The 15,538-nt window shown below is 37.0% G+C and overlaps 1 protein-coding gene across 2 annotated transcripts in view; it reads left to right on the forward strand.

The window, feature by feature from the left end:
* Nucleotides 1–15,538, forward strand: part of CRIM1 (cysteine rich transmembrane BMP regulator 1) — a 186,793-nt gene that overhangs the window by 112,343 nt on the left and 58,912 nt on the right. For both annotated transcript variants that reach the window (XM_009911724.2, XM_054162346.1), the window contains 2 exons: nucleotides 5,524–5,645; nucleotides 15,134–15,316. In XM_009911724.2, coding sequence (XP_009910026.2) covers nucleotides 5,524–5,645; nucleotides 15,134–15,316 — 305 coding nt within the window. The remainder of the gene's footprint in view (nucleotides 1–5,523; nucleotides 5,646–15,133; nucleotides 15,317–15,538) is intronic.

Consider the following 15,538-nt stretch of genomic DNA (forward strand, 5'->3'; position numbering starts at 1 on the left):
AGCTACTTGGTGTGAATGCCGATTTTATGATTTAATTTTTTATCCCTTTGCTTAGCATCAATTTGTTATTTTCTAGTGCTAATAAAATTCAAAAGATGCACAGAACCATCTCTCACACGTTATCTTCAATAAAAAGCTAGATTCTTGCCTTTTGTAACATTTAAATGCCACCCCCCCTCTCCCCTGTAAAAGATTGCTACATTCATTAAAAAAATGCAGTTATACTTGGTGTCTGTTACTAACAATATCCAGAACTTCAGAAGGGAATTCTTACCTTGGAGCACACTAGCTTTGATTTCTTGTAAGTAAACCCTCTGGAGAACTGAAATAGGAAGAACTTCCATGAGTCATGCAATTCATATAGAAGTGATGCAGAACTTTAGAGCATTTGGAAGTGGTCCGATAATAAGCGTTGTATGTAATTTCCACAGTTCTTCTGCCATCTCTTTCTATAGGTTTGTTACCGATTTCCAAAATAAAACACTAAAAGCTTTCCAGGAAAAAGAATTATTTTCATCACTGACTTGATTAATCATGTCTTTAAAACTGAAAATGCAAAATGCATAAAACAGTGACCATGAACTTGTGGGTGAAAACTCCAGTCTGCTTGTCTGAAGATTAAGGAAAAGTATACAGGAACTTCTTGGATAGAGTTGTCCCAATGGCTTTGTCTTTGCCTGCAGCCTAACTTTCTGTGTAGGATTGGAGATTATCTTTTGTAAGACAAGTAGCTGGGTGATTCCTTAAGCTGTAGCTTGACCAGTTTAAAACTCATTGCCTACGTAACTCACATTGTGGCTTCAAGTGTGGATAACGTGTACATAATCCTTTTCTGATTTCATGAGGTTGTTACATTAATATTTTGTTCTGCTGTATCATCATCTCTTGCAGCCTATGCTTGACGATCAGAACAGTCTTGCATTTAATCTCTTTTACTTACCATTAGTTCATCAAGCTTTGGTAACGCTGAGAATTCACTTCTGGAAAACTCCTTGCTTTTCAGTCTTCCTAAGTCCTTATATTATTAATGGATTATGGGATTTTTTTTCTACTAAGTATAGATAACCTAAATCCTAATAATGTTCATACAAATTGTATTAGATTCGTGCAATGAAAAACAGAGACCATGACAGTATCTTCAGAAGAACATGATGTGTGTTTCAGGATGCTTTTCTCTAGTCTCAGTGCTTTAGTCTTAATTTTATTAATTAATTTTATTAATATCCCTCTCCTCAATACACTACTGCCCCAACTTCCCATTCACTAGTACTAAGACTTTTTGCCAGAGTGCCTGTTCTTATTTTCACACATACCATGTCTTGTACCTGGAGAGCTTTGTTGATCCTACCATCAGAATAGCTTTTCAGAGGCTAACCAAGGCCTTCTCTCTTTCAATAACGCAAATAAATTAACCAGGATAATTAGATTTTACTTGTCAATGTCAAATTTTATTTAATGATGTTTGACTTTTTTCTTTTTTTCTTTTTTTGCACGTTTGGTACCATAAAGGAAAATGGTATAAATGAACTAAAAACCCAACCCCCTCAAACATAAAAGCAATCGATTAAATTATTTCTGTCTTGAAGAAACTCAAAAAGTTAAATTAAAGATTAGGCCATTTATATTACTTTAAGAGGTTACATTCCTCCAGTCTGTGAAGCACAGGTTAATGAATATCATCTTTTCTTTATGTACTGAAGTTTCTCATAGTCAGTTGTTGACATTTTTAGGGTTATTGTTGTTGGGTTTTTTCATTTTTTAACCAGAGATGGTTCCGCTTACCAGACAGGATGATTCTCTAATTTCAGAATTTCAGTACATCCAACTTCTTTCTCAGGATTCTTGGCTCCTTTCAGGCCATCCTACCACCTTTTCAGGCTGTACTCCATGCAGTCTCTTGCATGATTTAGATTCTCCTTGTCGTTTCTCTGGACCTTCTTGTTAGGAGACACTGTACTGTCTTACAGGAGCGTTCTTCCTTGTTAAAAGGACACGTTCTTGACTTGAGTGCTCTGATGATACAACATCCCAAGAAATGTTTCCTTACGGCCGGTGTGGATAAGGTGTGTGAGGAGCAGATACTGAGTGTGAACACTTTGATACTTCAAATATTGATTTCCTTTTAATCTTGGAAGTTTTGCATGTCACTGTGTTATTTAATAGTGCAAGTCTAATGGTGTTACTGCAGGGTGTGTGAAAAGAGAAGGCAGCATATAAAGTTGTCTTCTCTCTGGGAGTGTTTCCTTGTAGTTAATTCTGCCGTGTCTGTTTTCCTTAGGCAAGTTAAAGTTATATAGGGAGCAGCTCAGGAGCAACACTGTGCCTTTGATCATCAGTTTGAACAGCTAAAACTTGCAGAAGAGAGGAGCCATGGCAACTATGAACAGGCATATCACAATCTTGCCTGCTAAACTGCTTGAAACTTGATACTTAATGCTGAGGCTCAGATACACACACCCTGCAGGTGCATAGCTGCCTGTGATAGAGCACAGAATTGAACTACAACTTCTCTTTCATCTGTGCCTCTGCTCTAAAAGGTGTTTCAGAGAAATCTGATACTATAAAGCTTATTTTACTCTCTTACTGACAATGGGATTGTTTATTCCAGATGTTGTTGTTTTGGCAGTGTGACAGCTGTGCTTGGCCACCAGAATTCCTTGGGTTTTTTCCTGAAAGATTTATGTCTCCAAAACAATGATTTCTATGCTAATAGCCTGGACAACAGTCAAAGGTTTTTGTAGCAGAGCTGGCTGAAAAGAATGCAGACTGTTTTAAAGTCCATGTGAGACCATTTACTACTTTGATATTCTCCTATATATGGATTGTTTCTTAACCAAATGAGAAGTAATTTCATAAAATTTTGAATGTTGGGTTTTTGTTTATTTATGCTGTGAATGAGTATGCCAAGCTTTGATTACTCTGAAGGGGAGAGACCCTTTTCTGCAGAAAGGAACATTGGGTCCCAACGATCTTTTAAACATCTTTTTCAGTCTTTCCTCTGGAAGGTTTCCTATCTTAAGTTACTTAATCTAATGATTCATACTTTTTTTTTGCTTTGGGGTTTGGGGTATTTTTAAAGCATTTGACTGGGAAGAAAATGAGTGGAAGTCATTAATGATTTTATATTCTTCTGCAACTCAAATCATCAGTAATAATGAATGTGAGGCAAAGAATAGACAAGGTACAGGCGTGTCTGTAAAAGCTTGTTGTGAAAGCAATGAAACTAAAGGTGGTAATTTCATTTTGTGAGATGTGGAAAATAAGGTCCCCAACTGTATCTCTACCACATGTGCCATTTTCTGTATGAAAGACATGAATTTTCAGAAAGTCTGATCTACCTATTTTCCTTTGAAACCTAATGTTTTTATCTAGGCTTTTAATACCAATTTCATATAGTCTGTACTTTTGTTATATATATTTTGAAAGACTCTTTTCTGTTCATTGCTAGAGATTGTCTTCTTCCTTCCCTTCCCCATAAGTGTTGTTCTTTTATTTGGGCCACAAAAGATGAGATCATGGTACAGAGTTCTGTAATATTGCTTAGAGTCCTCTTAAAGGGAAGCTGCTGTCACAAAAGCTTTGGGCTTTTTGATCACGTGTAGTAGAAGTCACAATACCTTTTTCTGCTTTTACAGAGATGCAAAAGGAAGGGCATGCAGTTAAGGAAATAATTAGATTTTTTTTTTTCTTTGTATTTACAGAAAAATTGTGAAAATGTCAAACAGAGGTATGGTAAATAAAACTTTGGGTCTCAGGTTATCTTAGAATCAACAAGGTTGGAAAAGACCTCAAAGGTCAAGTCCAACCTGTCACTGAACACCTCATGACTACTAGACCATGGCACCAAGTGCCATGTCCAATCCTCTCTTGAACACCTCCAGGGACAGCGACTCCACCACCTCTTTGGGCAGCCCATTCTAATGGCTAACAACTCTCTCAGTGAAGAACTTTCTCCTCACCTCCTAAACTTCCCCTGGTGCAGCTTGATATGCATAGCATTACTTTTTTCAAAGACTCATTTATCCCTTTAGAGTAACACGCTGCTATAAAGCAATGTTTCAAGAATCATTTTCAAACAGTAAAGATTCCATGGGATTCCTTGACTTCACTTGTATTTCTTCTTGCAAACTTCTTTTTGAGTAATACCTTAAAGTGAAGAATACATTAATGTTGCCTAACATTCATGAGGTAGAAGGCAGAGATACTTAAATTCTGTGGAGAAGTCTCTCTCTCATTCATTAAGCACTAGTCTGAGAGGAAATTACTATCAGGCAATGAAGAAGACAGGCATGGTAGTGAAGAACCAAACAATTATTTTCAAGCATAAAGAATAGGCAAACACATAAAGTGCTGATGATACTTGGGGTGATTTAGTGGGGAGGTTGTCTTGGAATGCTTGAAATATTTGATGTGGCTCTTATTTTCATTTCTTTTATTTGTAATTGCAGGATCTTTTGCTGAGTTTTTATTGTTGTTGGGTTTTGTGTTTTTCTTCTGAAATTAATGTGTATTTGTAGTATGCTGAATTAGTCTAGAATTGTTTTTAGCAGAAACTGTGATTTGCAATTGAAAAATGTGCTATTCTATGAAGTTTCTCAGCTATGATATTTGCCTATTTCTCTCTGTTATTTTTGCCTTTCATTTTATTGAATCACTGCTGCATATTCCTATAATGTGTCAGTCATTCTGGGCCAGAACTCTGTTAAATGTAAAATTATCAAAACTTTTAAGTGTTGGACTTTCAAATTGTTATGGTAAACATAAAGCAAAGAATCTGGACTCATACATGACTAGTGTTATCTACATCTGGTCTTCCAGTTCTCTAGGCTGTTTTCATAAATAAATAAATACTACTTACGTGGAAAAAATACTTTTTTTCTTTTTTCTTTTTTTTTTTTAGAATGTTCCAGTCTCTAGAACTAACCACAGAATTTAGTATACTTAGCCTCCCACATTATTTGGCATCCTAAGTAATTGGTTGCCCTTCTGCAAACCAAGGGCAGCACTATCAAAAACTGAAAGAGAACATGCAATTATTTTCATTTGGTCGGAATATGGTGTAGTGGCGGCCCTGGCAGAGTTAGGTAATGGTTGGACTTGATTGCCTTCAAGATCTTTTCCAACCATAGTGATTCTGTCATTTAATGATTCTAGGTAGCCTTCCTTTTTCTTGAATTAATCCCTATATAAAGCTAGGTATATTATGGTTTCCTAATGAAAGAACACTCATCTCATCAATGGGTGCAGTTACTGCTATTAGTGTTTTACCAGTTTTGATTTTTTAGAGTGAATTGGAGGAGCAGCCTAATATTGCAGATCCAGAGAATGCAATTCTTTTCAAACAATCTGGAATTAGTTTTCTATGTTGCTACATACAGCCCTAGAGAAGAGTTGGGTTAATAATAGATGATTCTAAGATATGTTAACACTGGAACTAAAGTTCTAGCATTCCATATTCCTCTTGCTTATTCTTTCCCCTTATGCATGGCTTAATATATTTATGGAGTTTTCCTTTGATTTCAGGTGTGAGTGTCTCTCTGGTTTATGTGGTTTCCCAATGTGTGAGGCAGGCTCCCTTCCCCAGATAGTCTCACGTGGCGATGGAACACCTGGGAAGTGCTGTGATGTCTTTGAATGTGTCAATGGTATGTGAAGCTTTCTCTTGTACCTGGGGAGGAGGATTTTATCTGGCTGTGGGAGATGCTAGCCATTTGGTTATTTATACTATGTTGCAAGATCTAAGAGAAACCATTTTCTTGATGTTTGTCTGTAAGAAGCAACTGGAAGTTCAGCTGCAGGCACTTAAGTGGGAAATTCTGTCATTTGAAAGTTGCCATGTCTCTTTGATTTCTTAAAGCACGTTTTCCTGTGACCCAGGGAATTACAGCTTTAGCACGACTCCCTCGCTGCATATTTTTCAGTTACTCCTTCGCCAGTGGCAAACACTAGAGAAGTTAAATTTTTGCTAAGCACTGCAACAAGTTGCAGTACTGATAGCAAGAGCACTCTGTTTATAGACTTATAGGGTTCATTTTAAGAAACTTTTCCAAAGTAATTTTTACACAGGTGTATAGCCTTCAGAAATTCTGTCAGTGTAACAACAGACTGGTTTCCATTCCTTGATTCCTGATGGAAATGTTTAAAAACTTTGAATTTGCATAAGCAAGTGACTGTATCTCAGGACTGCTCCATGTCAGATATACAGAACTGCACACATGATATATATGGCAAGAATTGCATGCCCAGATAATTTCCGAGCATAAAAATGATACGTTAGTGCTGTATTTACTAATTAATATTCATTCAGCAATATTTAGTCCTGTGTAGTGGTGCATGCATCCTGTATTTGAAACAGCTTTTATTTTATGTTTGTGTAGGTTGTTTGTAAGAAATTGCATTAGAAAGAATCACAGTTTCTTCAGCTTTTGGGTTAATTCTTTCATGATTTGGGTTAAGATTGTAGATAATGTAGAAAAAAAATGCAATTTACCAAGCCTTTGTTTATATACTGCCTGTTAGACTAGAGTGATACTCATCTTTCTTTGTTTCTGAAGTTAAAGTATTATTTCTGAGTTTCTTTTAACTGTGTGGCACATCTCAAGGACAGAATAGTCATAGAACTTGATCTGAATTGCACTTTCCCAAATGCATTTTAGGATTATTAGGTGGTTCATCTATCGGGGAAAATATTGCAAGCTGCACTTCTGAAACTTTAAATTCTTAGGAAAATAATTCTGATAGCAACTTACTAGAAAAATCCCCAGTGCAATGGCAGGCAGGTAGATAAATAGATAGAAAGAATCTCTGTGATTACTTCTGTCAGTTTAAAATGAAGAGGGGAGGGGAATGTTGTTTGTGAGACCGATAGCTGAATATAATACCCAATTTTGGATTATAAAAGGCTCTTGAAGTACTAACAAGTGCAGAAGAGGTATAGTAGATATCAGTGACAGATGGAGAAAATATCTTACAATGGTAGGCTAAGATCAATTCCTTAATTAAAAAACCAAACCTACCATCAAAGTAACAAGAGCCAAATCTGTAAGATCTAGGACATGCTGTTCTGAGCAATGAGAGTGGTTAGCTGTTGATACAAACTGCCAGGAAGACGCTGAATTCCTTGTAGTTGTCCTTTCTAATTAGGATTAGATGCCTTTTTAAAGAGAGTGTTTTAATTGAATGCAAATTAATGAGTTTATACATAGTATGTGGACAAGTTGTGTAGCAAGTTCTGCTAGTTACTTTTGTGTTTGAAAACTTCTGAAAACAAGCAAGAGGGTGAAATAAAAAGAGCATGTGCAGAGTCACATTAGTATAATTTTCCTGCTGTTGTAAGTAACGTATCTTTAATGTTAGAATTGATTAATTACTGGGGGGTAGGGGATCAAAAACCAGTCAGGAATAATACTGATTATCAGAGTTACCTTAAAATAAAGACATCCTTCACAAATAAGTGTATGTAGACTGCAGAATCTGGTTTGTGTGCTGTAGGGTAACTAAACAGGCCTGCTTTCTGCAGTATTTATGTTAAGTATGTGTTAATGTGATGGATGCAGAGTTGCATGATCAGAGAGTATGGGGAGGCTGTCTTTCTGGGTAGGAATAGCATTGGCCAATGTTGAGGTTGTAATAAGTAAGAGAAACAAAATGCTCCTTGTAGCTGGTCAGCATTTTTGAGACAGATCAGTCATTTTTTCACAAACATTTTTTCCTGGTTTTAATGTAAAACTGATTTAGCAGCTCTATGGTGTATCTGTAGATTGTGTTTGGTTACCTTTGTTACCAATACACACTATCTTAAAGTGGCTTTTGGTTAGTTTGTCTCAGAAAAGCGTATTAATCTGTGGTGAGAGGAGTTTGTACAGGAAGTTCACTCTTTGCAAATAGTGGAGTTGTTGTTATTCCTGTCCTATCTATCACCAAAGTAAGATTCTTGGCACATTTCTTCTTTGAAATACTGATATTTTCATTTAATTAGGACTTTTTTGCTAAATACCTATTGTCTGTGGCTGTTCAGTCTTTGTATAGGTTGAGATTCTTTGAGGATTTTTTTTTTAATGCAGGATGCCATTTGAAAAGTGCCGAGAACAATTGTGACAAGAAAAGTAGTATTACAGAGAACTCCTAGTAGTTCTAGGTGATGTTTTAATGATCATGAATATTTGCAGAGATCAGAGTATTTTATGTAAAACTATTAAACTACCTGGAGACAAAAGATTTGTGGTTTCTAAAGCACTGTTGTGGCTAAAAGAAATAACCATTCTAGTTACTGCACAGATGCTACCATTGCTAGAATGTGGGGTTTGTCCTGAAGGTCACCCAATTAAAAAATCCAATTTTAAGGCTTGTATTGATTCCTTCATTTTGAAGGAAAGCATCTTTGTAAATAAAATCATTCTGTGTTGTCTAAATGGTGGTAGGGATCAAGCCAAAGTTCCCTTCTGATGCAATGAAGTTCTTCGGTTGTTTCCCGTATGAGTAGGCCATCCCAGAGGTCAGCATGCCTGGTTTTTGGATATCATGATGGCTCAGACAATGATTCAGCTGTTTCTTGCTCCCTTTTTCCTTGTTGGAAGAAAAGTATTTACTGTTTAATTTGTAAATTAGAACTTGCAACTCTCTAGAAGTGTTGGGGAGCGCTAAAGTATAATGCAATAGTGATACAGTTTCATCGGTTGTCTTTGGAAGATGGCTGACTTCACATTTCTCCTAATCTTACATTCTTGACCCACAGGGCAAGCCCCAGGTTACACATGTAACACATTTTTAGCCTGAAGGAGACAGAATTTAAATACCTGGCTGCCATATAATAGTATAGCTAGAGGTATAGATGATGCAGCTAATATGCATAACTGCTGCTTCCACATGGGAATTAGAGATTAGTATAGTTGTGTTCAGTTGAGAAGTTTCCAGGTGAGAGCTACAGGCATAATCAAAGTGTGCACTTTACTGAGAAGCGAGGTAGATACAGAGAAATAAGACAACATGGGAAATCTGTGGTAAATCATTTAATCTTAATACATGAAACCGTAAATGAGGTTTTTGCCTGTTGTGTGGTTCCAGTGCATTGTAACAGAGTGCATGTTTCAGTGAAAGTGCGTGTTGCTCTGATTACAGGAAGGTTATTCCAATTCTTGTGAAAACCACCTACATGCAACCATCTGAACTCTGCTTTTAATCTAGAGAATACTAGATCATACAGGGTAAAAATCTGGGAAAAGATAAGCAAGAGATTCCCAAGATGCATTCTTTCCCAAAATCTTGCATTTTGCAGAAGCTAATTGAAGGTTTCTTCTGATCCACTCAAAATGTATTACTCAGCAGGATTGTTGATTGATTCAGCATTAAACTGCAAGCATCCATGAGTGAGTATAAAGACATTGAAAGCTGCATGTAGCTTGTTTGGAAACAAGAGAGTACCCAAACTTGGCAGTTCTGTAATTAGGTATGGATCTCTTGAATGTAAGGTGCACTGAAGCACATACTGACTGTGAGCTCTGTCTCAGAAAATTGAGAGAGCTGCTTCTTTCTGTCAGTAAAGGCTTCCACTTCTCGGAAAGTTTCCTTGCATATAACTGCTACTTCAAAAGGGCCTCCGATTGCTTTATGAAACAGATGCATTCCTGCACAGCCTGCCCTAGGTTTTCTGCTTTCGCAGGGCATTGGGTTCTATGATCTCTTGAGGTGCCTTCCAACCCCTACCATACTGTGATTCTGTGATTTGTACTGTCCATTGAAAATGCATGAAAATAACTGGCATGTGCCAGAGAAGAAAGGGTAGCAGCTTTCCCTGGGACTTAAGACCATAACCCTCCCTATACTGGTGTTTCAAGCCATTCTAATAATCACATAGTGGTATAAAAGTGATCTCCTAAATCATTGAGCTCATTCACTGGACATAATCTGTTTTAGAACTGCTTCTGTATCTTTTCTCCCTCTATTGTGAAGATATTACTGACATAAATGAAGCATTTCTCTTTTCTGTGCCTCCTGGCTTTCTTTACACTTGAATCTCTATACAGTGGTACTGTATTGGAAGTAAGAATAAAATCCCTCTTTAATCACATTTCTTATCACCTGTTGATACACTTACTCCTCACAGCATTTGCAGTTCTGTTATTAAGCTCGTGTGTGGAAAAGGATAAAGGTGATTGCACTGTTTCTAAGGGAAATAATCACCTATTTCTCTCTGGGCATCCAAAACCATGGAATTTTGTGGTGGACTTCAAATAGAAACTTACTTTAAAAATTATAAAATGAAAAGTGCAGCTTGTTAAGTGCAATAGACAAAAAAAACCTGTTTGCTAAGTAACAAAAGGAAGATTAATATTAAAGGAAGGTAATCTGATGCCAAAAATGTGGAGGGGAATTAGTGGTTGTGGTATAGGGTTTTGGTTTTTTGGAGTTTGCTTGGTTTTCCATCAGTGAGAACATTCAAATGGTATTTGAAAATCATGGCTAATCACCAGCCATGTTACTGTGAGAATTTGGTCTAGTGTAGTGAAAAAGCTGTACAGCCTGCCAAAACAAGTCATATGTTTTAGATTCCTCTGAACTTGGGTTATGCTCACTGTAGTCAAATAGGGAATAGTATCTGAAACATTAAAACAGGAGGGAAAAGGAAATTGCAGAAAACTGAAGGCCAGTCAAAAGGCCAGTAAACCCAAAATTCATTATTAAAATGTTTTTACAACGGTTAAGAAATAAAAGAGGAGGGGTAGCAATTAAGACCACAGCTGCTGTTTAATTTCCAGAAGGAGATCTAGACAAAAATGGGACAGCCTAGAGAAAAGCACAGAAACAATGACATACTCTAAAGTGTAACCTGATGAAGAAGAAAACTGAAATAAAGGTGTGCATTTTATCTTAGTTATACTGTGTGTATATCTTAGTTATACTGTGTGTGATCTGTAAGAGAGGACGGAAGCAGGGACACTCAGGGTGAATCCCCTTAGCAACAGATTTGTGCAGTGGAGGAAGATGAAAAACAGTAAAACCATAAAAATGGGAAAAGTAATGAAACTTTGGAAGCTTGCTTTCTGTTTTGCTATTTCTGTCTAACCTGAGTTGCCCTTGTGAGTTGAACCTAGCTGCAACAGTTAAAACTGTGGAATTGTTTAATAGACAGGTTGTGGTTTCTCATTTTTCTAGTGGTTGTAAAGAAAAGATTAAGCTGGGGTGTATCAGGTCAAACTGATTCTGCTGAGGAATCTTACTCTACTTCTGTCTATCATGCAACCTTCACCAGAGAGGATGACTTTGAAATAAGTCTTCTGTCTCACAATCTTGTCTACTGTGTGTAAAACAAACACATATGTCAACCCACATAACATCTGCTTTCTGAAACTGCCTGAAGATTACTGAATTGGGATCTGCTACTGAGGTGGACAGAAATTTTTAAGACTGTTGGTGGAAGTGAACACTCGTAAATTGATTGTGGCAACTGGATATAAAAATGGTTTCTATTGTGATGCTACAGACTTTCTCTGCTAGAAACCTTACTACAAAAGTCTGACTTTATCCATATTTTTAAAATGTGAATTGCTGAATTTGATTTTCCTTAGTGTCTCAAGTATCTCTTAATATCTTTTGCAGATTGCAGATGCCACAAAATGTTTCTTTCCTTTAAACTCTGCGTGTATAAATAACTATATAATTGCGTGCATAAATAATTGCATTAATTTACAAAGAAGAATTACAGATTTATTGAAATTCTCATCTCTCTGTTTCTGAATGACTTTTTTTAGAAGATGCAGGTCCAGAGGACTTTCAGAGTGGTCCTGCAATTGTGTTAATAGGGAGCACACTGCACAATGCAATACAATCTGAAGAGTAAGAATCCACTTTATTTCTTCCCTACCTAGCAGGGAAACAATGGCATACTGTGTGTTGTCCTTTAACATTGTTATGGATTAGTTCCAATGAAACACATCCTTCTCTGGGTTTTTTTGGTGTGGGGGTGGTTTGTTGTTTTGTTGTTGTTTTTTTTAAGTTCCCTATCAGAGCAGCTTTTGAAAACAGAAAGCTTTTTTGTATTTTGTTTGTATGGACACAGGATTCAAGTTTATCAGTTTCCTTCCCTTTCATTTAATCAAAAGTTCACAGCACTTGCCCCAGTTCCTTCAAAGAGTCTGACTGAAATACTTTTGTATGCTGAAGAAATAGTTGAAGTGCTGGAATCATGAACCTTTTAGTCCTTTAAACAACTGAATATTGTTTTGAATCTTGCTTCCACATTGAGGGGACTGGCATTTCTGATACTACAAAAGAAAATGCCCAAACTTGCTTACAGGCAGCTGATGCCTGAGGCATCCCATGTGCTCGGCATAACCATGTGCAGAATTGCTGCTTCACAAGGGATGAATTGCCAAACTTGCATATGTTTCTGAGCTGTTATGTTACTCTAATAAAAGAAAACCACAAGTATTGGGAAACTGCAGAAATCTCAAGAACAGAAGTTTTATTTTGGGCTAGTTCATGCCATAGGGAAAATTGTAAAGTAAAATACCTTAGAAAACTGATTTGGAAAAACAGATTTTGTCTGTTTGCAGCTCAGATTGGAGATAAAGGTCTTGAGAATTAATCACTTTTGGTGCCTGTGTGGTATGAGGCTGTGTGGTTCACTGCAATGCTGACTTTTAGGGCTCTCACACCCAGAACAAAAAGACTGTGGCTGTGAGATCTGTACAGATAAATTTATGCCAGAACTATTTATTCTTTAATTCTGTGACAAGAACTTTAATGCCAAATCAAGCTCAGTCTCTTAGTCGTGGTTAACTTTATGTAAAGAGCAAAGATATGATACTATCTGTCCCTTCCACAGCCAGTATAAACACTGTATTGTTCTGTCCACTCTGTTCTGACTCCTTTCATAGATGGGCAGTTCTACGTCTGTGCTTGGTCTGGATCAGTTGTGTATTACTGGACTATTTGATACCTGGCAGACACTGAATTCATGTTCATGAATCCATGCCCTGGCTGTCTGTTTCACGTCCACAGTTTCGTGTTGGTAGTCTGCATCAGGAAAGGATTTGAGGTTTCAGATACCTTTAAGGACTTTGTGCTGTGAAGTTGAGTCAATTGAAATTACTGTGCCATGAAGTGGAGCTTTGGTACTTGAAGAATTACCCCCCCTTATTGGCAAAAAGTGAATTAATGATTATTGGAATTTAGGAAAATGTGCATTTATTTAATGGTATACCTTTGTGGCTGCCATACACAGATCAGTAAAGCAATAAAATTAGCACTTTTTTTTGTGTAAAGAGCTAAGAAGATCTTCTGTTCCAGCATATCACAGTGGAAGAAATGCATCATTTCAATTCCATGGTGTGGTGTTCACTCTTTTATTAGTCTTCCACTTTATGGGAATCTAAAGCTGAAATTCTTTGTATAGTGCTTGTTTTGGCTTGACCAAGTCTTAAAACTGCAGTCTTACATATGGTTCTAACAAATGTAATCCTTGTTTCATAGCTGAAAGTATAGGCTTAGGTCAATAGTTTAGTATGAATGTATACACTACCATAAATCTGGATGGTAAAAATGTGTATAGAGAAATTTTATGGTAGTTTTCATTGTAGGAGTAAAACATACTGTTTCCTTTCAGGATGTCCAGTTGCTTGCTTGGTCTTGTTTGGACATTTTAAAAATGGATGGTAATTCATGCAAGATGATATTTCTGCTTCTAACGAGGCAGGAATTTGGAGCAAGGAGGGAAATCAGTTAAAATCTGGAAAGCTGTAATCAAAACAGTGAAGTCAGAAGCAAATGGATTAAAGGCCTTTTGAGTTGTGTTGGCACTGTTTCCTTTCGGAGAGGGTTTTTAAACTTGAGAAGTATTTCAAGTTTATGCAGCTCAAGTGTTTGTTTATGTGAATTTTTTTCTAATGAGGTCATAGCTGTTTTCCTGGACACAGTGGTATTTCCTCCCTTTTTTGTTTTGTTTTTTTTTTTTTTTAATACTGCTTTCTACATTATGCCTTGAAGACAGTACAGGCATGTAAAAGTCAAACATTGCTCAGGATACTTACAAGTTTCAACTCTTAATGCTTTGCAGTGATAATAAATGACTTGAGGTGGGAGCACCAGTATAAGCGTGTATGCAAAGGAACACTAGAGTCCTTGAAATGCTTTAAAGAAAACCTGTATCTTTGTCAGGAGTAACTCAGGTAACAGGTTTTTAGCCCCCAAAAGTAATAGGGTTGGAGTGGGTGAAAAGGAATCTGCAAATGCTGAATATTTTTCATCTCCTGTCTAAGACTGAACACAAAGTGAGCAGTTTTCAGACCTACATGGCTAGGCATTACACATGTAAGTAAACAAGTGGTCTTTTCCAAGCATTCTAGGTAAACTATATTTAGTTCAGATGGTTTTAACTTTTACTTTATTGCTGAAGGAAATAACGTCCTGTTTGCAGAACCTTTGGGTTTTCAGATTTTTGTATTTGTAGCTTCTGGAAAATACATCTGTTTGCTATATACTATTTTAGTTAGGATAGCTGTTGCCACATATCTTGAGGTAGCATCATAGAAGGCCAAAAAGCGGGGAAAAGGCTTAAGTCATTGAGCAATGACAAAACTGTGAAGTCATGATTTCCTAATGATTGATGTAGTGTATTACAGTTGAACATAAATTTGGAGTATTTCTTCTGCCTTGAGTTGCAGTCATTTAGCCCTGGGCTCTGAAGCTGTGCAGCATTACATGCATGTGTCAGGCTGCTTGAACAGAATACTCTCTGTTGGCAGTAGGTGATGGAGGAATGTTTGGGATTGGGGTCTAACTACAAGGTCCAAGGCCTTAAGAAGACCTTATGATGTATTCATGATACGGGATCTACTTCATAATCTGGAACCCTTGTTCTCCATTCTCTCTCTCTCTCTCTCCTCCCACCTCACTCCCCCTCTCTCTCCCCTCATCTTCTTTATCTGTTAACAAAGCAAATAGGCACTCTCCTTTCCAAAACAGTTAAGCATTTTAAGGAGGTGTTTCCCACAAAGTTTAGTTGTACTGATTCGCTAGGGCTCTGCTGAAGATGGAGGCGTATGAGCAATAATCGTTTTGTTGGAAAACAGAAGTGGTCACATTAATATTTATTACAGTAAGGTTATTTTCTCTTTTTTTTTTATTCTTCTTTCAGAAGTGAAGCCAACTTGCATATTTAACAGCATGGAATATTATGATGGAGACATGTTTCGAATGGATGCTTGTCGGTTTTGTCGATGCCAAGGTGGTGTCTCTATTTGTTTCTCTGCCCAGTGTGGAGAGCTACACTGTGACAGGTACTATGTACCAGAAGGGGAGTGCTGCCCAGTGTGTGAAGGTATGGGATCGTTTTAATCCTGTTTGCTTATTAATTCCACTGCTTTTAATAATCTTCTTTTTCAATGCAAATGAGCCAATAAATGCTTTATTTTGGTCTTCTAGAGTTCAGATTCCTCTAATTCAGTTTATGTCTACATTTTTGCAATGTCCAACTATGCTGTCTTGGTATTTGCAGTGCATCTCTGACACTGACATACTGTCCTTTTTTTTTTTATATACA

Source organism: Dryobates pubescens, chromosome 6 (assembly GCF_014839835.1).
Source record: "Dryobates pubescens isolate bDryPub1 chromosome 6, bDryPub1.pri, whole genome shotgun sequence".
NCBI classification, from domain to species: Eukaryota; Metazoa; Chordata; class Aves; order Piciformes; family Picidae; genus Dryobates; species Dryobates pubescens.